This window comes from Motacilla alba, chromosome 1A (assembly GCF_015832195.1).
Source record: "Motacilla alba alba isolate MOTALB_02 chromosome 1A, Motacilla_alba_V1.0_pri, whole genome shotgun sequence".
Classification (NCBI taxonomy): domain Eukaryota; kingdom Metazoa; phylum Chordata; class Aves; order Passeriformes; family Motacillidae; genus Motacilla; species Motacilla alba.
Genome location: NC_052031.1, coordinates 64,380,796 through 64,407,605, shown reverse-complemented (window position 1 = coordinate 64,407,605; position 26,810 = coordinate 64,380,796). Strand labels below are relative to the sequence as shown.

At 44.2% G+C, this 26,810-nt stretch overlaps 1 protein-coding gene across 10 annotated transcripts in view; it reads left to right on the top strand.

The window, feature by feature from the left end:
• The window catches only part of ETV6 (ETS variant transcription factor 6), a 132,150-nt gene extending 110,790 nt beyond the window's left edge, over window positions 1-21,360 (top strand). For all 10 annotated transcript variants that reach the window (XM_038155763.1, XM_038155769.1, XM_038155768.1 and 7 more), the window contains 3 exons: window positions 11,486-11,628; window positions 13,926-14,026; window positions 17,203-21,360. In XM_038155763.1, the coding sequence (XP_038011691.1) occupies window positions 11,486-11,628; window positions 13,926-14,026; window positions 17,203-17,308 (350 nt within the window). In that variant the 3' untranslated portion in view covers window positions 17,309-21,360. The remainder of the gene's footprint in view (window positions 1-11,485; window positions 11,629-13,925; window positions 14,027-17,202) is intronic.
• Window positions 21,361-26,810: the final 5,450 nt, after the last annotated feature.

Genomic DNA, 26,810 nt, shown 5'->3' with positions numbered 1-26,810 from the left:
TGTGGCTTAACCACTTGCATGCAGGGGACTTTCAGGGGAGATAGTGATGAGGAGCTGCTAGGGAAACCTGGTAGGATGCTGACTAAAACCTTAGGCCGTGCTCCAGAACATCTTCTGTTCCCAGCTCAGATGTTTTATATTGTAGAAAAATTTTCCCTGGACTTAAGACACCTAACAGCCTCATGAACCTGTTTACTTGTAGATTGAATGTGTTTTTAAATTCAGCATGGAGTTTGTTGGTGGTGAGAAAGAAAATCATGGTTTTTGCTTGCTGCTATACACAAATACTCTCTTTTCAGGAGGTCGATCAATAAAGTTCTGGACTTTCTGTCAGACAAAATAATGACCTCTACTCACTGGCTGACTAATCTTTCCTACCTTTTTATGTAATACCATTTTTCAAAATATTAATTTTACTGGTAAAGCACTTACCCTTTCACAGCAAAGGATTTCAAGTTGAAGGTCTTATTATCTTTTCATCTAAGGCCATTTAACACTTTTCTAGCAAAGCCGGAGGCATAAAGTATCTTTATATTACTCATTAAGGTCACATATATTATTCATTATTGGCTAGAGTTGATTTTGAAAATTGTGGTTAGCTATCTTCTCAACACAATTTGCACAAGTCTTTTGCATAACTTTGTCAGAACTGGAGGTCATCATGTTGAGATGACCAAGAAGCAGGTTTGCATCCCCTGTAAATACACCAGGCAAGGGATAAACTAAGCAACTCAGGCATCAGTAGTCATCTAGTTAACAGCATGTGAAAATATGAAAAATATTAAAAACTCCCCTCAAAAGGGGAGTTCAGCAGAGCAGTGTAATGGAGAGTTTTCCCTGCTGGAACTGCTAATTCAAAGCAGCAGCACTTTTGGTAGTCAAGTCCTTACTTGGACTCTAGCAAGCAGGCATTCTGTATATGGCTTACTTTTTTTTTCAGTAGTCAATCTTGGTTGCCCACAAACTATCTCCAAGGATATCTCTCCCTATGGGGTGAAAATATACACCTTTTTTCTCTTTTTTTTTTTTAACACAATTGCAGTTTAAATCAAGAGGGGCACCTCAAATTAGCCCTTCTGCTGACTGGAAATTCTACTCCCCATGAACCTCAGACTGTGAAGGTTTTGTTATCAAGGATTTTAGGGCTTTGATATCTTGTAAAAGGTACTTCCCCAAGGTGCAAGAGGCAGTTATGGGACTATCCAACTATAACAGGGTTGGTTTCATCCTAGCCTTTATCACATAGAGGTTGTTTTGAAACATCCAAATTAGGCTAATGACATGGTGGTATTTACCTCACTTTTGATTCAGTCACTTAAAACTCACTAATACAATTCTGGATATTTCTTGTGAGGGGGAGTACATTGCTGAGCAGGTCCCTGAGATTTCCAGCTCCCAATGTCTTTTTCTGTACCAGCTCTGGGACTGAAAGTCTTGTTCACTAATCCACAGCATGCTGAAATCTGAAGGCAGTTGAGTCCTGTGTCTGGTGTTATCTATCAGCATGCTGCTCTTATCAGCTGGGTTACCTTAGCAACTGGGCTGTATCTGACTTTATGAGCTGCTGGGTTTGTTTCTTCCCCTTCAGGAGTCTGAGGAAGAGCCAGGCACTGTTGGGAGGCACATTGTCTGCCACTGCATTGGTTAGGCCCATAAAGCCATTGACTGCTCTTGGAATGAGGATAGACAGGATTCTTACCCTGCTGAAGTCGTGACAGAGGGCTGCTCCTCCAGACTTGCTCCTGGTTTACCTCAACCTCTCAGTGTGCCACACATCCTGAGAGTACAGGGGTGTAGCAGGAGCCCCGTGGATCTGTGGCATGTGTAAGTGACATCTCAATAAAAACAGTCTGATGGCCGAAACCAAAAATGCAGTCCCATGGTAAGAGCACATCAGCTGTGAATGACTCACATTCTGCTGGAATCTACCAAACAGCGCTTGGGATGGGCGTAGGCTCTCAGCATGGGGAGGTCTTCCAAAGGGGTTTGATTGTTTTGTGTGGGGACAGAGTTTGGAGGGGGAACAAAATCATGGATTCTCCTCTTTTGTTTGAAAAAATTACTTATGTGGGAGGGGAAAAGACAGGAGGGGACACTAGAATACCCCTTTCACAAGTACAGCGCTTTTAAAAAGTGCAAATCAACTGGTACTTTTTTCTGTTTATACTCTGGAGCTGGGCTGGAAAGCTTTTAAATGAAGATAAGAAAAACTCAGCTGACTGAGCTGTCAGATTTGTAACAATAGACATTTGGAGTTTAAACATCAAAAGACACTAAACTTCAAACCACGCACCTCAGCAGTGTCTCCTCACTACTTAGCCACTAGGACCAGAGCCCCAGTGCCCATGTCTGCTCCAGATGTGTCCATGGGACATTTACCAACTGTGTCACGTCATAGGATAATCTTCTGGATATTTTTTTTTCACTCATACACCAGCAAAATCCTTTGTGCAAATGCACCACATTAGTTTATTATTTATAATGTGTTACAACACAGTTTCTTTTTCTTTCTGTACCAAACAGCTGTACAGGCACAGTTTACTATGCACTGGCATATGCTGGATGGTAGGGAGGGAGAGAGGGTGGGAAAGGAGGCAAAGAACAGTTATGCCTCTGTAGTGAAGAGGATAAAAACCAGCATCAAAGCACAGCTTAGAAGTTACAGGTTTTGTAACTGATACCATTAGCCCTCCCAGAAGGGCTGGAAAAAATGATGAAAAAGTTAATCGTGGGTACTACTGCAAGGCATTTAAAGAATAATGCAAACATGAGACAGAGACAGCCACAAAGGCAAATCTCTTCTAACTAATTTGCTGTCTTGGTGTGATAAGATCACCCACCTAGTGGACTGAGGGAAGGTGGTGGGTATAGTTGTTCTGCATTTTCAGGAAGGCTTTTTGTACTGCCCCTCACAGCAGGGTCGAGTTGCACGGCTGTGGGATGAGCAGGTTCCCAGTACACTGGGAAAAGACCTGTCTAAGGGCAGGGCTCAGGGGGTTGTAGTGCGTGGGGCCACATCTGGCTGGCAGTGTTCCACAGGGCTGTTCCACAGGGCTCACTTCTGGGGACAGTCCTGTTCAATGTATTTATCAGCAGTCTGGATGCAGAAGTTGAATGCATCTTTAGCAATTTTACTGATGGGACCAAAGTGGGGAGATGCTGTTGGCTCTCTTGAGGGACAAGATGCCTTGGAGAGGGGTCTGTATAGATTGGAGCATTGGGCTGTGATTGATGGGATGAAATCTGACAACTCCAGCTGATAGATTCTGCGCCTCGGGTGGAGCAGTGCTGGGCACAAATAGAAATGGGGAGAGAAATGTCTGGGGAGCATCCCTGCACAGGGGGATCTCTGAGGCTCAGCATGGGTCAGCAGTGTGCCCCGGCAGCAGAAGGGCAAACTACATCTGGGGTGTATCAAACACACAGCTGATCTTCAGGACAGCACAAAACTTTGCTAATACCATTGGAGCCTATCTGTGTACCCACCTAAGAGTGCCAAGGCTGCCTTCTCCACTCCACGAGTGATGATCCCAGCAGGATGTGACAGCACAGAACTGGCTGGTGGGGCTTTGGTGGCACACAGACTTTGGGGGGCAGCTTTGACAGGATGGTCGCAGCAGCTGAGCAATTTCAAGTTACAGACTGGCAACCTAGAGAAAGCCAAAGCAGCGGTTCACCTTGGCAGTTCTAAGTGGTAGGAATTGAGTAGCTGTTTTCCAGGGAGCTGACCTTCCTTGTGGGGCAGCAGCTCATGCAGACAGATTGGAGCCCTGCAAGAACATGAAAATCCTGGTGTAATACTGGCCTGTCACTTCCATTTGGATATGACAATGATAATGTCACTGGCCTTGTTTCATCACTTGCTCTTGCAGTCGTGTATACTTTACATTTCCACTACATGCCCTGTCTCTTGGAGCCCCTGTGGAAAGCCAGACTGCTGGAGAGACTGAAGCGTGGATGAGAGTCAAGCTCATAGAGCTCATATTCATAGGAGTTTTCATTATAACCTTGAGAGTCTTCTTAACATGGCATTAACAATTAATTTGGGCATGAAAGTGGGCCTTCCCTGCCAATTTAACTAATGACACTCAAGCTCAAACAATGGCTGAATAGCAATAGCTTGGATAGGTGGTTGTAGATTTTCTGTGAAGTGTCTTGCTTCACAGCTGTCTCATCCTTACTGCACAGTGACAGGAACAGAAATTGCAGTCTGGGCTTGTTCAGGTCTACTCAAAAGCCAGGGCTGACCAAGCCAGAGGAAAGCTCAGGTGTTTAGATTTCATTCTTCACGTTACTGTACTGTAGCACCCATTTGCATCCCGTGGCTAGACAGATAAGTGGCTTCAGAGTACCCAAAGCATCCCTTGGGGTCAGCAGGATGTTACACTCTAAGAAACTTGCCTTTTAATGGAAACAGGTCCCTTATTTTCCTTGTGTACTGCACGCTTCCTTCAGGCTAGAGTTGTTTCAGTAATTCAGGTTTTTTTTTTCTACAAAGCAAACTTGGATCACTTTGAATCCTCTTAGTTAAACCAGGAGAGAACACTGTTTGTTTACAGTGTTGACACTCCTCTTCAGTGTCTCCAGAGACAGGCTGTTTAAATCTGGCTTTAATACCAATCACTTACAAGAACACACATCAGTTCATGTTCATTCAAATGCAAACCATTAAACTGGTACTGCTGTTTCCCATCTGGGAAGGGAAGGGAAGGGAAGGGAAGGGAAGGGAAGGGAAGGGAAGGGAAGGGAAGGGAAGGGAAGGGAAGGGAAGGGAAGGGAAGGGAAGGGAAGGGAAGGGAAGGGAAGGGAAGGGAGAGTTTGGCCATGTCTCAATGTGGAGTTTTAACCCCAAGAGGGAAAGGTCAGTCTCAGTTTTTGGCAAGGGTCTCATCAGAAATCACCAGTTTATAGCTTATGAAGTCCCTTCAGGAGGGACATCCTGGGAACACACCAGGAGCTGTGTCCTCCAGCCATGCTCACACCTCCCACAGTACTCTGGGCTTTCTGAAAGAACACAGAAGTGAGGTTCATAGGGAGCAATCTATTACAGACAGTGATTTTCTGCACTTGGAAAAAAACAGAAGTCTAAACCTAAAACTGAACTGTCAGAAGCTAGTAAAGATTCTCACATTGTGGGGTTAAAAATTACTACCCTTGTTGGGAATGCCTTTGCTGCAATTAAGTAATTCCTGCTTTTGCCAACTTCTCTAAAGTACAATTCTGAAGGTAAAACATCATTCTTAATTGTTAAATTCCCATCATTAATGTGTTTGGCTGGTTTTCTGATGTCAAAGAGGTTGTGAGGTGTTAGTAAGAAGTGCATATGAACAGGCAGAAGTTGAATTTCTTTTCCAGTCATTGCCTTTCATGAGCAGTAAAGCTGAGGAAAAGCCACAGGAGAATCAGAGACAGGTTTCTTTATCTTTTCTGCCATTGTGGTGGAGCAGGAAATGAGCAGCACTTGAAGATAATACTGAAAATGCCCATTTATTTGGTGGGGATGGGGGGATGGAGCAGAGGAAGAGGAGAGGAAGAAAAAAAATACTGTTTTTAATACAACAGTCTAGCTTTCAAAGTATTCATCTATCAGATGGTCTTTGATCCATCTATTACATATTCATTGTGATTTTGGTGCTCTTTTCTACAACCACATGAGGTATATTTTGGATCTTCCTTCCCTGTACAAGTTTTTATTGCCAAAGACAGAGCTTGGCCTCGTCTTGCTCTGTTATTTTTACAACCTCACAGTACAACTGTTAGCAGCATGACTGTCTCAGGTTTCTTCTCTCCTTCTGCCTGATCTCCCACTTAGTGTTTGGGTACAAGACAGAAGCAACATGTAACTTGTATTGTGTGATCTGGCAACCTCTTTACTCAGCCCCAGCTTGAATTTACTGAGCTGAACACAGTTGTCTGTCAGGAGGTTTCTCCACAATAAAACATTGGTTTTACTGTACCAGCTTACCATCCTGCTTCCAGCAGCAACATTCACAGAAAGAAAACCATTTTCCCTCAGTGACCTGGACATGGATTAACAGACATTGATGTCCAGGATCCTCCATCTCAGGACTGGTCAGTGCTCACCCAGGTCTCTGAGCCATTTGAACCCTTAACCATGAGACTTTGTACTTTTTTCTTTTGGTTTTCTCTGCTAAAATGAACATGTCTTGGATAGATCTTGAGGCTGGACCGTATCTCAACACAGCACAATGCTCCTGCAGCATGTCTGTTAAGGAAACTCCCCAGTCAGACCATTCCCAGGACTCTGACAGTGGCATTCCCAAGGTCAGAGACTTTCTGGGACTGAAAGCCCTTCCCCAGCTCCAGTGACTGTGAATTACATCAGTTCATTAGATTAGATCATTTTGACACCATAAGTATCACCACGCTGTCTTCACACACACTTCAGGTGTACTTGGAGAAAGTTGAGTGCCAGAGAACTTCCAGGGTTCTGTTCCTTAGTTTCAGTTGTGAACAGCCATTGTTTGCTTCACTCTGAACAAATGCAGCTGAAGCACAAATCAGCTTGTGAAATAAACGGGGCTGAGCTTGGGAGAACTCTTCAGCTGGTAGAAATCACGGAACCATTTAAGACAAATGATATCATGCTGGAGAGATTTTAGGCTAACCTACACAGCAAGGGGTAAGGCCTCAGCTGATGTCAGAGGGAGTATGACAGCATTCCTTTGGCATCTCTTCCTGTGTGGAGCCATGTTGGGTTCCAAGGCAGTCATCAGCCAGATCAAACACTTTTTATATAATGCTCTCCAGTGCAAGATGTGGGTGGGTCTCACAAAACATTTCTGTGGTTACAGAGGGTTTTGGTAGTTGCTACATGAAGAGGGCCAGCTCTGCACCATGGGTCCCATTTAAGCAATAGAGGGCTCAGATAGAGCGTGTGCTTTAAGGAATATTTCAGTGATGGGGAATGTAATATCCTGGACAAAAGAGGCCTTTAGCATGCATATGCCAATATTGTTAACAGCACTGTTTAGTCCTAGGGAGCACAGATGTGAGACCTCTCACTACTGCAACATGAAGATGACCTTGGCCAAATGATACTGGAGAAGTCATTTGTAATGGCTGGACAAATACCAAAATACTAGGAACCTAAGATCCACAATGTTTCATTTACAGGTCATTCTGAGATGGTATTTCAGTTCTAGGGGATATTTGTTACTATCATATAGCTATTAATAAGAAGTATTTATATGCTGGTATTCTTTAGGTGTGTATTAAGAAGACTGTGCCTAATTAATTAATAATAACATGCTTTTTATTAGCAGGAGTGGGAAACTGCTGCCTCTTGCACAGGTAGGGCAGTGCTTATGGCAGACAATCTGAGAACCAGCTAAGTACTCTACACCTTATCATTACCTTGTATATAACTGTAAAAGTCCCTCTGGAAGCATTAGCTGCAGGAGGAAAGTTGTAGCCATACCTCTCCATTTGAAGCTGCAGTTTGCCCTAATTCCCAGCTAATTACATAGTTCAGACTTGCTTAGCATTACAGCTGAGAAAATGGTAGCACTTGAAAGTGCCAGTGTTTAGCCCTTTCCATGTTGCTGGGGCCATTCACCCACTCCATCTTCCCACCCCTAACTACATCACCTTAAAGCCTCTCAGTCCCAGCTCTATCTGCAGCTGAATCTCTGTAGCTGCAGAATGTACAAAGTTCAACCATCTGAGTTCACTTTAAAAAAAAAAAAAAGGTTGTGCTAGGGGGAAATGATGTTTCCCTGTGCTAGGGAGGCATAGTTGCTTTCTAAGTAAGCTTATTTTAGCCAAAAGACAGGAAATCACAGCATGCCCAAACAATTTAGGTACTAGCCCTGACTCAACTCCCCGATTGAATCTCCCACACTTTTAAACTTGCTTGGCCTCAGCATCCATGTGCTTTTTGCTGTTACTCCCTAGCCAACACACACCTTGTGGAGAGTCCCCTCATGCAGCAGCTCCTTTGGAGGCCTTCTGACAGCCAAAGAAGAGATTGAGTCTTCGTGGAGTCATTTCCAGCATCCAGACTTCCCTCATACAAGTGATTGACATTTACAAAACAACCAGCCACGTACAAGTCCTTCTCTCCATTTCCTCTGTCCTTCCTAAAAATACACATCACACTTTTGACCTTCCTGGAAAATGCGACTTTCTGTATCGTAGAATCATAGAGCATCCCGAGCTGGAAGGCACCCACAAGGATCATCAAAGCCCAACTGCTGGCCCGGCACAGGGCAGCCCCAGAATCCCACCCTCTGGCTGAGCGTGCTGTCTGTCATGTCCAGCAGCCTTTTGTGGAGGTGCCTCTTCTCCTAGCAGAGAAGCTCCTTTTAAAAGCATTTTCTAGCATCACCTCTTCTTGGGTTTTTGACCAATTTCACAGGCTTGCAGATGGGCTCTACTATAATCCAAGCTCATTACAGTCTCTAAGAGTTACCAGGTAGCCTGGACTCATTGTCTCTAGTGTCCTGTTAAAGATGGTCTCTGCTGGTAGATTATTTAATTAGTGATCCTCTGTCAGTCAGGGAGAACCCTCCAGACCTCGTATTTTTTACTGTGCAATCTGTGAAGAAAGATATGTAGGGCAACTATTTGTGGTTAAAAACAAACAAAAAACCCTCGAGTGCCTGTGCTCAAGTTCCTAAAGGTGTCCCAAGTGAAACGAGAAGGAAGGCAAGCTGCTTTAAGTCCTGTGCAAGCAGAGCTCATACCTAGCTAACGTGTGCTGCAAAGCATCAGCTGCTCCAAGGTAACTAACTTGTGCTTGGAGCTCTCAGCTCTGGGGAGAAGAAATGCAGTGAGCCTGAATCTTTTCCACTGGTGTTTAATGCTTTTTATTTCCTATTTGCAGTGGCTTGAGACAAAGTTACCACAGTTGCCCTGACGCTCAGTAAATTACTGCAACTGAGTTATGTATCTAAATTTGCTGATAGACAGCCATATGGTTTGAAATCAAGTTTTTAAGTGGTTGTAGGAACCAAGCAGAGTTTTCAGGGATTTTCAGTTTTATTGTTGAAGCAAACAGCAGTCTCAGACACTTGGGTGGTTGGGGTTTTTTTGTGAATTCCACCAGCCTACTAAATACCTCTGCAAGTCTGAGCAGCTCAGTCAGTTGAGAATATGGGATGGGGCCCTTGATCACTTATGATTTTTTTTGGTGAAGATCTCAAGATGCAGATCTGTTTCTCTCATTTGAGGTGTATTTATATTCAAGTTTTGCCTGAATCCATCCTAAAAACTAAGTGAACAATAAAAAAAAAAGCAAATCTGCACTTGAATCCTAGCTCTTCTTAGCATCTGAAGCTCTCTTTGTTTCCACCTAGACATCTCAGATTGATTTTTTTGTGTGCTTCTTTGGTTTTGTGCAGAAGGGGGCCCGGGGTGTGTGTTTGAATGTGAGAGAGAGAGAGTAAAAATAACATTGCCTATTGCAAATTATGAGGTGAAAGTAAAGAAGAGTGTAAATCATATCTCTTCAGTACTGTAAATGTGGTCTGTAACGTGCTGTAATTGGAGGTTGTCTGCCCTAGGTTGAACATTCAAGAATATGACAAAGCCTGACATTGACTAGCTTCTTCAATAGCACCATCCCTCCAGCTGACTCCAAGGATTCTTGTACTAAAAAAGACATTTTCTATACACTTCATCCATTGAAAAAGTTCTGGAATGAATTGCACATGTTTCAAAGAACCATTTAAGCAGGGCCTTACTACCCTTTTATCTGAAAACCTCCCACAATATTAAAAGGCACAAACCAGAAGAGCAATATCATCTCCCTTGTCTTGAATCATAAATGAAGTGTAAAAAAATAAGCTTTTTCTTGTATGTGTGCAAAATCACTGACAGAAAGGCAAAGTAAGAATTGTGTTTTGTGAGTTTGTGAGAGGGGGGATGATAGAAATTCAAGTGGTAGAATTCAACTTCAGTTTTCAGACCTTTCACTTAGTCCAGGGAAACTTGTGCCCAGGTTTCATTTTTTAAATTAAAACGTAGAAAAATCTCAAATGGGGATGGACATTTTTCTGTGGACAATGTTTTTCTATTAAAAATGTTTATGAAAAGAAGGTTTTTCCAACCAGAAAGTCTCGTCTCTTGCTTTTCACATTTCTCCTCTTGTAGATGTCAGGGATGAGGTGAACATCAGGGTAGGTTTCAGCTAGAATGGGAACCTGTGATTTTTGCCAGGTGCCATCTCTTCAAAACAAAATGCTTTATTCTTTGTAGGGCTGGCAGGCAGAGAGTAAAGCAAGGGCACTGGCAAACTAAACTCTGGTTTTAGAGACAGTACTGGTGTCAGAGATGCTCTTTGCAGTTTGGAAGTTGGGAAAATAACTTTAAAATCTCTATCCATTTCAGGTATGCTGACTAAATGTGTTATTCATATCCTTTCTCAAAAATATTTTACATTCCCATGTCATCTTGCCCATTATAACACTTGCCAGCCCCAGAGAGACCAACAGGAAGAGAGAGACAGGCTGACAAGAATCCATTTTAGCATTTAGAAGCTGGGTGTCTTTGGTTGGCAGCCCTTGAGCAGCTCTAACAAGCCATTTCTCAGAGTCTGGTATTGCTTTCAAAGTAAAATGCAACCCCACAGCCACCTCAGAAATCTGGATAGCTGAGCTGTGAAAACCCTGTTGTTTCTGACAGCAGCAGTACCCCCAGCCCTGTACAATTCTCATTCCATATTCCGTATTCCCAGTTATTCTGTGCTGCACACACACATTGCAAACAGGAAGTAGGAGCAGCTCAGTTCTTGGCTTCCTCAGTCTCAAGAGACTGCCATGAAACTGAAAAACACTAAACTAAAACTTAAGTGTCTGTTAGACCTTTAATTAGCGACCTAAGGAGTGTTTGCCAAGAGGAAATTTGAATTCAATTATCCAAATAGAAAGTATTTAACCTCTCAATAGCACTCAAGTAATTATAATACTTAGGTGTCGTTTCTTTTCAGGAACCTTAAAGAGTAAAACAAAAAATGAAATTGAAAATGGGAGAAGCTGTCAGTTTTATTTTACATGGAGTCTACAAAGGAAAGCTGTAATATTGCTCATGCTCTAGACTCACATGTTAGCACAGAAAGGGGCAGCCTCAAGCAGGGAGAGCAGGTTGCAGGATTTGTGATTTCTCCACTAAAACAGCCAGCAACAGCATCAGGGCCAACAGTGTGAGCTTTATGTGCTTCAGTACAGCCATAAACACACAAGTAAGACCAGCAGGTCACCTCACACAGTTTTTGATGAGATGGAGATGCTCCGTCAGTGTCAGGAGAACTGGGATGCATCAGAAGAGGCTGTATATTCCAGTCCATTTTGCAAACATTACTCAATACCAGCCAAGCCATTTTCGTTTCAGGTCGCAGCAGCTGTTTCAGCCCTGATCCCAATTGTTCTTTCACTATACATCCATCCACCCGAAAACTTGCCAGAATTAATCACAAGGAAGAAAAAAAGGAAAAGTAATTATTTTCTTGCTTCTCTCTTCACAGACTGTAGGTTGCTTTGGGATTATGTTTATCAGCTGCTTTCTGACAGCCGGTACGAAAATTTTATCCGATGGGAAGATAAGGAATCCAAAATCTTTCGGATAGTGGATCCCAATGGGCTGGCCCGTCTCTGGGGAAACCACAAGGTAAGGGAGCAATGCAGTTTTCCTCCTGCAGCACTTTCCTCTTGTACCATCACAGGATTCAGTTATAAGTGGGGGGAAAGAAGAAAAGATGGCATATAAATTACCACTGGAAAACTGTAATCTTTTATTCTGTGTACATTAGAAATACAAAGCCTCTATCCCGAAGCACTAAAACCTATTCTTCATATAGACAACTTGTTGGTTTGGTTTGAAGGCTTTTAGTTATAAATGCATGTAATTATAAAATTATAAGGAGTGCAAGAATTAACAGTCCTTCTCTCTCAAGGCATCTTACTTCTTTTTGAATCCTGATGCTGAGGATATTCTGGTGAGATGTAGTTTACAAGGAGCTCTGTACTTCAGAGCAGGAGCTTTCTGTGTTCCTATCTGCAGCAACTCCCAGACTCCACAGGCTACCCTGTGACAGACACCAAATGCTGCAGGATTATGTATTTCCTTTTAAGAGGGCAGGTCCTGGTTTGCTCTCTGGAAAGCCATTACTGATTTTTATAGATTGGGGCTGAGTAATGTATAGATATTTATGTGCATAATTGTATTCATATGAATGTATGAATAGTCAGCGTGGATTTACAAAAGGGAAATCATGCTTGACCACTGATACCCATCCACAACAAAACGATTGGCTCAGTGGATTCAGGGAGAATGGTAGATAGAGCTTATCTTGATTTTAGAGAGGCTTTTGAAACTGTCTCATAACAGCTTCAAAGACAGACTAAGTAATGACCTAGACAAGAATACAGTGAGGTAGATTGAAAACTGGCTGATCTATTGGGCTGCAAAGATGGTGATCAATGGCACAAAATCCAGTCACTAGTCATTTTACCCCAGGGATTGATTCTGGGGGCAGTCCTGTATGTCTGTTAGTGACCTGGATGATGGGACAGATTCTCAGACAACACAAAACTGGGAGGAGTAGCTGACACACCAGAGGGTTGTGCTGTCATCTGCATGGTTCTGAACATTCTGGACATATGGGCTAATGGGAATTTTATGAAGCTTACAACTCACCCAACCTGCACAGTAATAATTGGGCCGTGCCATCAGGTCTCATGCTGGGTGTCTAAAACTGAAGCTCCTTCAGACCATTGGCCACTTGGGCGACACAGTGGCCTTTCAGCATATAAGAAATGGAAGAAGCACAAACAGTATTTCAGGGAGGTTCCCACTGAGGAGTCTAGATTTTGCAGGGATAACTTTGTCCCTGTTAGTGTTTCATTGCCTCAGGAGTTCTTGATGTGGTCTCCCATTGCAGAGTTATTGTAGTCAGGGCAAGCAGAGGGGGGTCTGCTCTTACTGGGTGTTTTAGGCAGGTGGATCAGTCTCCTTTGATGAAGCCAAACTCCTGGAGACTCCCAGAACAAAAACATGCTTCTACTGGCTGGGCCTGGCAAGGCGGCTGCTTTACACTCGTGCACACACAGCTTTGCCAGCAGAGTTGTCTCTCTGCTGGGAGCCTCTGCCAGACAGCAACCACTGCTCCTTCGTGTAGACATAGCCTAAGGGGCTGATCCTGCTCTTCCAAGTCCCTAATCTGGGGGCTACCCACGTACAGCTCTGCTGCCAGTGCCTATCACTCCTTCCTTGTGGCAGAGCCATCTCCTCTGGGGGCTGAGGAAGGTTTTAATGAATCATCTCACGCTTCAGTATACCTCAGTGCTCTGGCCATGGCCTTTGGGGCCAACAGCTCCCAGAACCAAGGGGAGGATCTGTCACAGGAGCAGATGTACAACCCAACCGGTTTCTTGGTTCACAACTGTGTAACAAGAGGAGAATCAGCCCCCACAGTGCTCTGTGAGCATTAACTAGTTAATGCAGGGGAATCCCAGAGGAATGATGCTCCAAGCAGGGATTGCTGACAGATTCAGCCTATTAGCCACTACTCCCAGGCTTTTACAAAAGGTGTTTTCATTGAGAACAGGCCTGTCACATCCCACTTGGCATGAGCATCTCCCTCCACCTAATGTCTCCTCTTGTAGTTAATTAAGTCTTTTGTTATCTGTGTTCCAAGAAACTGTAGAAAAGGCTTGCTTGGAATTCTTGTTGAATTCCTTGCTTAAATTGCCCTGTGTGGAAAGAGACCCACAAAACTTAGGTGATGAGGGCTGTGGGGGCAGAATGGGCCTGCAAACAGCAGCAAAAAACAGTACATGTGATTTTTTGGACTGTCTTGGTTACTTTAGGTAGCTGTGATAGTTCTGCCACTCATTTTGGGGCTTAGGAAGGTTTTAATGAAACATCTCACCACTTTTTTCCTTATTTCTTTTGAAAAAAAACAGAACAGAACAAATATGACTTATGAGAAAATGTCCAGAGCCCTACGCCACTACTACAAACTAAATATTATCCGGAAGGAGCCAGGACAAAGGCTTTTGTTCAGGTAATTTTCTTTCTTTGCCATTTCTTTCTATGGACAGTTACTTTTTGAGGATGGAAGATGGAATTGTGTGTGGGATACCTCATTGCCACCTGGTTATAACCCAGGTGAAGATAGCCCTACATTTGTAAAAGCTGTATAGAGCAGTGCTTCCCAGCTTTTAGGGCAGCCACCCCAATTTACAAAAAACACAGGCCTGTCTCAATGATCAGTGGAGACAACAGAAGTCTTTCCACTGCTTTGTGCAGGCTGTGCCATTGTTTAAGACCTTAGATAAATGGATTCAGTCAAACTGCTGGAAAACCTACTCCAAAAGGACTTCTCAAACACAGCTGCCTGTGAAAGCTGAGCAGGGATCAGGCATTTCCTCAAGAACATTGCAGAAGAGAAGCACTCAGTGACCACATCTTTGGTGCTGCCTTGAAGGAAGAGAGGGAGCTACAAGAGCTGTTCATAAAGCCCAGCACAGCTGATTGGATGATACAACCAAGAATTTAGGAAATAGAACCTGAAACAGCATTAAAGCAGGGAGCTACTTGTACAACCTTGAGTGCAGATGGTACAGAGTGAGAACACTCCACTCTTCAGACCAGCAAATCCTAGTGCACGTGTGACCCTCAGAGCACTGAACTCACACCAAAGACTGCTTTGCTGTCAGTGGCCTGGATCTAGCGGTGTGTTTGGACATGATAGCAATAGGAAGGCAGTCTTGGAATTTGTTTTCTTAAATAGCTAACAGAACTGCATTAGCACTCAAACTCTATTCAGCTGAACAGGGTTCTCTGGAATGACTTGTTTATGTCAGCTCTTAGAAGAAAATGTAGATGCAGGAAGGAGAGTGAAGGAAAGAAGCAGTCATGGGCAAAATCAAGTGTTCAGTAGTAAATTTTTTTTCTGGTGGAAAGTTAAAACAAGGTTGCTCCATCAGTACCAAGGGTACCTGTATCTCTGTGGCCTTGTGTGAAGACTGCATTGCCCCGGGGGAATTTCTGATGCTGAACATTGAATGTGCTTCTCTTGAAGCCTTCCCTTCAGCGGGGGGGCACACACAAAACAGGAGTCCATCTCTTCTCAACCAGGCTGCCTGTTTTCTCAAAACCATTGTAACTTAATGCCCTTGGAGACCTCAGTTGTTCTGAGTTGTTCTGTCAGACTTGGCCAATTTGACCAACAGATTCAAAGGTCACCAGAGAGCATAAAACATGAGCTATATAAACTTTATTTCCTTTGGAAACTGGGAAAAAAAACCCAGCAAAACATTTCTTTGCACAATTCCCAATAAAAACTTTTTGATGTTGTTTTCTTAGGCCTATTTATAACTGAAGAGAAAAAGAACAGCTGCAAAAAATCAAGTTATTAATGTTCCTTTCTTGGCTATTCCTTGCAAGCACAGAAATAATAGGAAATTATGTGACTTTACGTGCAGGCAGTTGTTATCTGCAGATATCTGTATGGAGCTTTGAGTAAGATGGAGTCAGAAAAGGATTTCTAATAGGTTGGCTGGGTGTCTTTTGCAACAAAATAGGTCACAGATAGTGTGTCTTAATTTTCATGCAGTTCTGGGTTGGGTTGTTTTTTGTTTGGGTTTTTTTTTAATGTAATCAAATGCTATTGGAAATACCCACAGTGTGGTTTCCTTGATGTGGCTTAAAGCACAGACCAGGAGGAATACCCAAAATCCTGTGGTGCAGCTCATATCAGCCCATGCCCCACATGGAAAGGGGAGTGGGTCCCATGGCAGTGGGACCACTCAGTGTTTTGATTTCATTGTCATGCAAGTGACAGGACAGTCACAGGGTTTAAACAGGGTTTAAATCAGAGCACAGTCTGGCCATGGGATTTGGTGCAGTGTGTAGCCAGGCGCTGATTCACCCCTCCTGCACACAAGTTTTTCACCACTGTAACGCTGTTTGTTGCAGCAGCATTTTTTCAGCAGTGACACAGCCATGAGTCATAGCCCTTTTTTTCCCCCTAAATGCATATATGCACATGATTTCCAAAATTAGAAGGGATGGCAAAAGGTTAGTTCCAGGCTACTCTGTATTTGCTGAGAGGCTCTAGCAGTGACCGTTCTGAGTCAGGGCTAGTAACGAGGCTGCTGCTGGTTGTTTTTGTTTTCACTGGGCAAGGATGCTGAGCATATCATCAACCTGAAATAAAATCAGCTCTTACAATTAGCACATTTCATACTGCTGCATGTTAACCAGTACGTTGTTAATGAAAGACTGTGAAATTTTGTACCACTTCCAGCATAAACATCTTTCATCCTAATTTCTCCAGAAGTGCTTGGGAGTTGGGAAACTGATTTGTGTTGAAACCAGTGTTTCATCCTTCCTGTGCCACTCTCTCTTCCTACCTCATAAAATTGAAAATGAAAAAGCAGAGCCTTTCTGTGCTACCTCTGTGCAGTAGTACACAACAGCGTCCTGGCAAAGACTGAGGACTTAACCTGCAAGCTGGTGGATGTCCTTTCTCATTTCCTGCTGCTGCCATGCCTCCCCAGAGGCAGTTTCTGTCTCCAGCACCCTGCAGACTTAGCCGTGGCATTCATTACAGAGGATGCTGCCTCACTGCAGTCACACTTTCTACAAGCACACAGGAAGAGGCTGTCTTTGCTTACAGTTCTCTAGCCCTAAACCTTTTTCCTTCAGGGCTTTTTCCATTCCTGGAGTTGTTCTGAGTTGGACCTTGGCTTTTTCCCCCTCTGTTCCTTTGGTGTTTCATGTTCTCACTCACCTACACGCAGGCCTGTACAAACCAGTAGCCCTGTGCCTCCCCACACCTTGCAAGGGCTTGTGCTTTGAAATATGCTGATCATAAACACCTTTCATGTCTCTGTCACCAGACACCACACATGAGTGTACCTGGGCTAAGCTGCCATCTGACATAAAAACAGCAAACAATATGAGGGACAATAATAAATATAATTCTTTAGAAAAATCTATGGGTTTGGTTCAGATTTGGGCTTTCAAGAAGCCAGGGTAAAGGCCAGTGATTTCTTTGTTTCCTTTCAAGGTATGGAGGAGGGAAGACACCTGGGCAGAAGCTGAAAAATACTAAGACTTTGGGAGGATACAGCAAAGATTATCTTAGGAGCTGTAGAGCTCAGGGCTCTCAAATACTTGATGGAGATAAAAGCTAAGACTCCTGAGAAATGCACTTGTTTCTCTGTTTTGCAGGTTCATGAAGACCCCAGACGAGATCATGAGTGGCCGGACAGACCGCCTCGAGCACCTTGAATCCCAGGAACTGGATGAACAAATATATCAAGAAGATGAGTGCTGAAGGAAACAGGTGCAGCACCTCTGTGGGTCCAGGGGAGAAACATCAGCCTGACGGTCGGCACGGTTGGGGAGGGGAAGCAACACCACAGGAGCAGTACTTGAGGTCGCTGCTTAGCTGGAAGACCACGCAGGACCTGAAGCACCTTAACAAAACAAACTAACTGGCAGAAGTGGTGCTGGCAGGAAAGCCAAGGAGAGAAAGCCTGGACTTATGCACTACTTCACTGTTCCTACAAAGTCTCCCTTGAGTTTTTTCTTTCTTTTTGGTTTGTTTCAGTTTTGGGGTTTTTTTTGTCATTTTTTTTTCCCTAATAAACATGCAGTTTGACTTTCCTTATCTCACATAGGACAAGACATCAGATTATGCTTCTTCTTTTTTTGATTTTTTTGTTTTTGGAAGGCTTTCCTATGGAAATAGAGTGCTCTTATTTTCTGTGCAAGTCTCATGACACAACACTGCATAAACAATAGCAACACAGAAGGGATTTGCTCAAAGCTTCCAGTTTGCTTGGATCAATTTATATGTGCTGCCACTGGGAAACGTGTTGAAACTACCAAAAGAATTTCCCACACATACCTGTCAAATGAAGAGGAGACACCCTTCAGATGTAGGCTGGGCTGTCATCCCAGCATAGCTTGGGCTCACAAAGAGCACTCCGAGTGGCTGTTAACTGCTGGAATATGGACCAAAACCAATCACCTAAGTGCTCCAGAGAGGAGAAAAATAAATGTGACAAACCTCTGCAAGTGACTATCAGTTAGCATTTTCCCTTCTTCTAGCAAAGAAGTGGTAGAATGGAGGAGGGGGAAGGGAGGGTGGGGACAAATACATATATATGTATATATATCTAATAGTTCCATATATATATATATATATATAAAATATATATATATATGTAATCCCCCCCTCCCCAGTATATTCACAATGCAGAATTGTGAATTTTAGTTCAGAGTTTTCTATAAAAAGAAAGACTGAAGCATCTGTAATTACAGAAGGAAGGGGTGTTTCTCATACCTGCTAGCAATTTTGGGGTGAAAGGTGAAGGACTGTTCCTTACATCATAGGGAGAAAGCAAAGGGACTCATCACATGGTTTGTATTACTCAGAAGCCTCTCCAGGATCATTTTGTGCTGCTGGAGAGGTAGATGATTCACCACTCCAAAATCTGATGTTAGAGAACTAGAGACCAAATAGCTATACTTATATCTTGTAATTGATTTTGGCTTTGTTTTGGGATTTGGGGTTTTTTTTATGCCTCCCACTGCCCTCCCCCATCCTACAGCTCTGCCATCAAGGAAGCTTGTCCCAGCTTGCCTGTTTTTAACATGATTGAAGACAAGAGAAAAACAAACCCTACGGCCGTGTTGTTTTCTTGGTTTGGGGTTTTGTTCTGGTTGCAAGGTGCCTCCATTTGGTTTGCTGCTCTGAGGGTGCTTGGCACGAGGCAATGCCTAGTTTGGTCACAGAAAGCTCAGGAGTCCTTGATGCCCAAACAAAAGAAACTGCTGGCCTGTTTCATTTCACAGCTTGGAGCACCAGGACAGGAATGTCTGTGGTGTCCAGCATCTATCAGCAGTGGTCCTTGGAATGGAAAGAAGATCTAGCAGCAGGAATGATGCTTGCAGAGGGAGAAGGTTTATAGGAAAACTGCAGGAATCACGTGGTGCCTGAAAGAAAGCACGTCCACAGCAGTGCATTAAAAACAGAAAGCCTCTTTAATGGAAACATAAAAGAAACTAGATCTGGAAAAAAATCAAAAGGCTAATCTAATCCATTTCAACCAAAAAACAAGGTACATTCCCATGATAGAGCTTTTATCAGCTATTAAACCAACACGACATTTGCTCTTTCCACGTATTTAACAAGAGGGTTAATCTATCCAGGAAAAAATGGCACTCTGCAATGAACAGTGTCCCCTGTGTTTAAACAGAGATAGGCCAATCTCACCAAAGACTTAATATTGAGTCACAGGTCGTAGAAGGAACAGCTTTTTTAAGGGTGGTACAGATAAGCATCGTACAACAAGGAGAGATTTTTCTGAGCCAGTATCTGATGAGGGGTGACAGGGTGTACATTTCTCCCTGAGCTTTTCCCAGCCACATTTTTCTACAAAATCACAGTAAGTTACAAGTCCCAGCACACCACGTACTTGATCTGTTCTGCCTCAAAATAATGGACAGGAGAGTGTTTTTTAGCAATGTGTCACCTGTCTCTGTTGTGACTCTGAAGTCCTTGGAGCTCATGGGGCGTGAGATTGGGAGACACTGTGAGACTTCAGTAGTCACAGATCTGAAACCTAAGGTCCCTTGAGACCAAGGGCCCAAGGAGCTGCTCTGTCACGTTGCTCAAGGGCCCCCAAGTTGCAGCCAGGTCTCAGGAGCTGAAGTGGTAAATTTGACAGATGGAGTGTGATCAGAAGTACCAACGTAAAGAAAGGCTCTAGCTGGATCCTTGGGTGTCCAGTGGTAGAAAGAGAAAGTTTTTGCAGAGGGTGATTCATCCTCTTTACTGCTGTGGTCTAGACAACTGCATAACTGCATTATTTTCTTCAGCCTGCTGTTACAAGATGGTGAGGGACAAAAAAAAAAAAACCAAAACCAATAGAGACTTTCTGCATAAAGTGCTCTGTTGAGTCACAGCTTTTTGTCGTGGCCAAGGTGCGCACTGCAGAATACAGAGAACCAGAGACAATCCACCCATTTCCTCACCATTATCTACCAAATTAAGTCCATCCTCAGCACCGGGTAAGACAGGAAAATCACGCATTGTCCAGTAGGGAAGCTTTATAGTGGAAATGTTCACCTTTACAAAGAAATGCAATCACTTCCACTTGCAGAATCTAAGTCAAAGGGGAAAAAAATGTTTGTGGCTGTTGGAAACGCTTCTCAGTTTACACATAAAGGACGTCTTAAGATGTCATCACAGAGAAGGATTTCTCCCAAGGCTGATGCTAGTTGGAATGAAAGTAGCCTTTGACCTTGGAACAGGCCAGTCCCACAGAGGCCCTTCCTGTCTCCTGCCAAATTTCCAGGTGCCAAAGGGAACAGTGTGGGTGACACTGGAGCTGCCAGGACTGCAGGGCCTTGGGGCCTGTTGCGGGAACTGCAGGATTTTAACTGCTCTTGGGGTCTTGGTATGATTAAAAATAAAAATGTAGTGGCAGGCTAGAGCAGCTGCAGGAGGGAGATTCCCACTGACCTCACATCCACTGGCAGATCCATGGGAATGCAAAGACAGCATTAACATCCCGAGCCATAGGAATGTGTCGCTGCCTGCCAGGGCTAGCAAAGGTAACACTGTCTTTCCACCAACACTGACACCTGCCTTCCTCCCCTCCCCCAGTTTCTGATTCCCCAGTGTAGAATTTGCCAGCAGCAAAACAGCCAAACTTTCTGCCTTTGCCACCAGAGCAAGTGGGGGAAAGGGAGAAAGCATTTCATCCTTGGAGACGCACAAAAGTCACCTGGACACAGTCCTGGGCAACTGCACCTGGTTGGCCCTGCCTGAGCAGAGGGGGTTTGACCAGATCCCTGCCAACCTCAGCACCCAGCAAGGGTTCTGAGTGGTTTAGTGGTTATGCAAAGGTTAAGTGGGACCTTCACTGTCATCAGCTTGCTACAAGCCTCAACAAGCCACAGGTCAGTCATGTAGGACATGCTGCAGTTCCACAGCAGAATATTTGCTTGAATAAAGTTTGAAACCTGTTGACTGCCTCTCCATCCAGAGAACACTACTGGGGCCCTTTCTGTGAACACTAAGTTGCTGCCATTCTCCCCATATTTCAAACTCCACATATGCATTCTCCAGATCTTTTTTGTCAGACTGCAACTGTACACGAATCCAGAGTTTGAGGTCTTTTTTTTTAAAAAAAATAAAATTCTAGTGTTTTTATTGATGATGGCTTTTGTTTTTTTAAGGTGTGGGGTAAGGGACTGAATCAAATGAATGTAACAAAACAAAAACAAGCCTATTCTCAGGGCCAGTGAGTTGCAAATAATTTTTAAAATGCTTGTAATTACATCATCTCAATAAAAAAATTTAATATAAAAGCAGGAATGCCAAATTTGTTGGTGCAATCATTGCTACAAGGCTATTTCTTTTTAAGAGCCGTGGTACCTAAGAGCATAGCACACAGCAGCTGCTTTCAGTCAGGAAATGAAACCTGCAGGCTCCCCTTCCCCAAACGTATGAGCAGTGCCTTGATTTTCCCTGGGAAGTGTTGTTCAGAAAAGTTAAGGCTGTCCCTTGAAATATTTACTTTGCTGTCTGTCCTGAGAGATAAGCCAAGTACTCCTCTAATGACTGGATGTGTGTACCTGGCTCTGCTTTCTTCTGTTGGAGTGGACATAGAAGAAAAAAGGAAAACCAAAAATTATTTTTTGTGATGTTGATGCATCTTTTTAGCCTGCTTAATAGGCCAGATCAAAGACTATGAGAGAAACAGGTTTTAAAGAATATTCATCTTTGCAAACCAGTCTAGAAACCCAGCCCCTCTCTTCCAGCATAGCAGGACTGTATTTTCAAGTGGCCATCCCTAATCAGGAGGTGAGGGGAAAGCAAGATGAGGTGGCACAAACTGCTCCCTGCCGTCCCTGTCCCCTGCATGGTGGGGTTTCTGCTGCTTTTGACAGCGTGAGGCCTCTGGAGGGTTTTTGAACATCCCTGCTCCAGAGATGCCACCAAATGCCACAGCAAACAAACAAACACAACCCTGCTTGAGAGAGGTGCCACCAAATGCCACAGCAAACACATCCTGGCAGCAGCACACAGCCCACAGCCAGTACTCTCTGGTGGGAGCAACTCAAAAGAATCACAGAATGGTTTGGGTTGGAAGGGACCTTAAAGTTCATCTCATTCCACCCCTGCCATTGACAAGAACATTTTCCACTATCCCAGGTTGCACCAAGCTCTGTGCATCCTGGCCTTGGACACTTCCAGGGCTGGGGCAGCCACAGCTTCTCTGGCATACAGTGCCAGGGTCTCACCATCTTCACCAGGGAGAATTTCTTTCTATTATCTAATAAAAACCTACACTCCTTACGCTTAAAGTCATTCCATCTTGTCCCACCACCTCCACGCCCTTGTAAAAACTTGAACTTTCATGTAGGCTTCCTTCAGATAAAATCATGCATTTTAAAGGTCTCCCTGAAGCCTCCTCCAGGCTGAACAACCCCACTCTCTCATCCTGTCCTCTTAGGAGAGATGCTGCAGCCCTCTGATCATCCTTGTAGCCCTCCTCTGATCTCGTTCAATAGATCCATATCTTCATGGCAGGTTAAAATGTCCCATCCACAGCTGAGCATGACCCATGAAAATCTGGCTGATGTGTGAGCTAGGAGCACTCAGCTGCTCCCTGCTCAGTACTTGTTTATTTTTTGTTTCCTTTCACTGGTGTTTTTAAAACACAAAGAATAAGCAGTAAGCAGTAAGCAAACCCCTTTCTGAGCCAAGACATCAAGCGAGAAGGAAACAAGGTGTGTTCCACTATAATTCAGTCCCTTAAGGCCATTTTCCTTTAATTTTAGAAGAGGAAATAGATGTATCCTACACCTTGGCACAGCTTTCTTTTGCACTCTGAACAATAGCAAATGCTGCAGGTCAAAGGCATAGTGGAAGAAGTGGTTTTGGCTGTTGCTCCAGTGAGGATTAGTCTCAGCTCAAGAACTAGTCTTGAGTCCAGAGAACATCCTTTGGATGCTCTGGGACAGAAGAGGCACAGCAGTGCATGTTCAGTGTATCTTCCTTCCCATTTTCAAAACTGACTGAGCTGCACAGGGAAGCTCCCAGGCCAACACCAGCACAGGGAGCATGGACAATGCAGAGGTTTGCAGACTACAGCTGCCACAAGCATGGTAGTGCACAATTCCTCCATCCAGCTCCCAGCACTGACCAGGAGAGATTTTGCAAGGGTGTCAAAGAAGACCTCAGTGACTGTCCACACACCCTGAGGACCTGCAGAGGCTGCTGACAGCACCATTTTTTAATTATGTAGGAAGAAAGGTTTTCACTGCTCCCAGATGTGACGCCACCTCTGAGGCACAAGCAAACGAGAAAATGCTGACCTCAGTTTGAAACACAAGCAGCTTCCAAACACAGAAAGAGTCACTTAGGAAAGATGTGAGGAGAGAAAGGGTGCACTGCCACAGCATGAAGCCCAAGACCAAACATGCTGCATTAATCACCTGAAAGAAAAGGTTGGTGTGTCAGTGTAAGTATTCCAACAGCACAGGAACAGATGGATCTGTCACATGTCAGGTCTGTCCATACTGGATTCCCAAGCATCCAGGGATCTGCTGGTTACACGGGGTCCACCACAGGCACACCTTGCTCAGTTCTGCTGCAGCCTCCTCACCATGCAGAACTGGAAGCTGAGCCAAATTATATCCACCTGATGGGAGAAAGATACGACTTCATGAGCTACTTCAGGAGAAATGTCCCACTGCACATCGCCATCCTGCCGTGCCCAGCAAGGGGGAGGCTTGGAGAGAGGAGGGGAAGGTTTGCAGACTGGTTCAAGCTTTCACCCCCCCAAGCAGCTCCTAAGAGCCCAACAGAGAGCCAGGTGAGGATGAACTTCCCAGAACCTACTTCCAAAATAATCAAGGACATGAGGTGTGAAGAAATTATTGCCAAGGTAGCCAGAACTCCAGCACAAAATGTAAGACAGGACTGTGCCAATGGTGAACATAATCACATCCATTTCTTCATTTGAGGTGTCCCTACCTGTTTCCTCAATCAACAGAAAAGTTTTATGTCATTTTGAAGTCAGAGCAGAAAAAGAGAGGGCAAGAGCCTGTGTTCCCACCTTCATCCCTCCATGCTCTTTCCTCCCGTTGTTGCCTTGAAAAAAGGGGAATGGGGTGTGGATGCTCAGCAACCAGCTCAGCCTGAGCTGGGTCCAACAGTGCCAATGTCACCAGTTAATGAAACAGCCTTTTCCTCCTCCCCTGTGGCAGTACTGTTGTATCCCTGCTGTAACAGCCCTCATTTGCTCAAAAGGACAGCACTAACAGTGCTTAATGACCATCGTCCAGGGTTAGTCATCATAACTCAGGCAATCTGTCTATTTACTGACCATCTCTCCACCCTGGCTACATGTCCAGTGAAGGCTTAGGTTATCACTCTGCAGGACACACATTTCTTGGATTCTTGGCAGACTGGGGCAGGCTAAATGTACAAATGGGAAAGAAATAATCTGGCAATTGCTACAGAGAATTGGAGCAGTACACCTGTTTTCTTCAATGTTGTCCATTTGTCAACAAAAGCAAGTGTGTGCATCTCCTCCATCCTCAGTGCCAGCACAGGAACCAGGCTGAGATACCAGTTTAAAACAGGCAAACCCTCTTTGTGTGACTGCTGTCACAAACTACAGCCAACATTTAGGGGGAAAAAAGGAAAACACAGTGCCCTCCCATAAGACAGCAGAGGTCGTTATGGCCGATACGATCAGTTGTAAAACCTGCAGGGACACATCAATCTCTCTGCCTCCTGCAAACACCTCTGCATAAAGTTTCCCAGCATCTCAAAGTGCTGGAGAACAGCCACAACAGGAAGAATGATAACTGTTCAGGAATTAGAATTGATCTCCTACTGCCTGATAAACACTGTTAGCCTGGGGTTGTTGACTTGAAGCCAAGTTCCGCTAAATGGACAAAGTTTCCAAGTCAACCCTTCCTGGTGTTTGACAAGGTGAAGGGAAGGAACTGAAGACAGCTCAAACAAAGCAGGTATTGTTTCCAGCAGGCTGCGGAAAGATGTGAGTGCATGACCCGTCAGAAGAAAGTGAGGAAAAGAAGCAGGGGTTGCATGAAAGCTGAGGCAAGCAAGAGTCAGTTGGGATGATCCGACAAGGAAAGCAGGGAGTGTTCGCCACAGGAAGGGCCAAGGTCAGTAACTTTCACTTTGTCAATGTGTGCTTGCAGAACCTGAGCAGGCCTCTATTCAAAGCCCTGCAAAATGAGGACTCCACCTCCTCTGCACCAAAGGTTAGTCATTTCCTGCATTAAAATGTGTCCCTTTTTCCCCCATTTAACTCCATCTTAATTCTGCTTCCAGCCATTAGCTTTCACTGTGCTTCTCTTCTCTAACTTCTCTAAACCACAGTATTCTCACACGGAGATCCTTACTGACTGCAAGCAGTGCAACTCTTACTCTTTTTTCCAGCTAAGTATGTGTCTTAGGTTGCAATGCAAGATGTAACCAAAAGGATGTATTCTATTAGCATCTGTTAAAACCAGGTGGGGCAGTTTTCTTTATTTCTTCCACAAGCATCCTCCCTCCGGGGGATATCTTCTGTTAATGGGCCATTGAGTCTCACTGCATGACTGATAAAATTACATTGTCCCTTTGTGAGTTGCTGCACGCAGGGGGAGGAGCCAAGCATTTCTACCTGGGTAGAATCTGAGATTTAGAACATCAGAGACAGCCTTTTCCCACTGGATTCACAGAGGAGCAGCTTTCTTTTACACTGGATTCCCACCACAGGACCTTCAGAGGAAAACTACACCCTCCTACAGGATCACTGCTCCCACAGAACCACACCTGGCACTGCAGGAGGGCTGCAGCCACCATTTCAGTTGGACTGCTACCAACACCCTGACCACCAGGGTGTCGGGTTGTATTCTACTCTTGTCAGTGGTTGGTTTTGTTTTTGGTTTTGGTTTTTTTTTTTTTTTTTTGGTTTGTTGGTTGGTTTTTTTTTTTGGTTTTTTTTTTTACTACTACATTAGAACTTTAATTTTCCTAGTAAAGAACTGTTATTCCTATTCTCATATCTTTGCCTGAGAGCCCCTTAATTTCAAAATTATAACAATTCAGAGGGAGGGGGTTTACATTTTCCATTTCAAGAGAGGCTCCTGCCTTCCTTAGCGGACACCTGTCTTTTCAAACCAAGACAGTAAGCAAGGGATGCTAGTGGGTTCTTAGTGGCTTCCTGGAGAGGCTGCTCCTGGCCCAGGGAGCTGCAGGACACATCCACACTTGTTTCTTGGGGTGCTGACCAGCTCTTTCGTGCAGGAAAGGTTCCAGAGAGCACATCACTCGATTGAGAACTAGCTGATCTGAAACAGAATGGGGAAAGGGAGGAACGCACATTGAGGTGTCCTTCTGGTCCCATGAGAACCCAGAAAACTCAACAATCATGCTTCTTCCAACCCTCCAGCTAGGGTGGGAGGTTTTCTCTCCACTTGGGAATGACCCTGGGGAGATAGCCTGCAAAGACAGTAGCAAACACATCAGCAAAAGGGGCTGCCTGTGTCTTTATTTCTTTTCAAAATGTTCTTAGTGTTGGTGAATGCTTTTTGGAACCTGCTGCCTCACAGATTCTTCCTCCCAAACTCACATTCCAGATCACTCCTAAAATTTCCATAGAATCAGCAAGCAAGAATAATTAATGGGCAGACAAATTTCACACGGCCAGGACTTCACCAAGTAGTTAATTCACATAATCTGACCCACCACTGAAATTCCCTCAACCTTACACAGAACAGGAGGAAAATGGGCC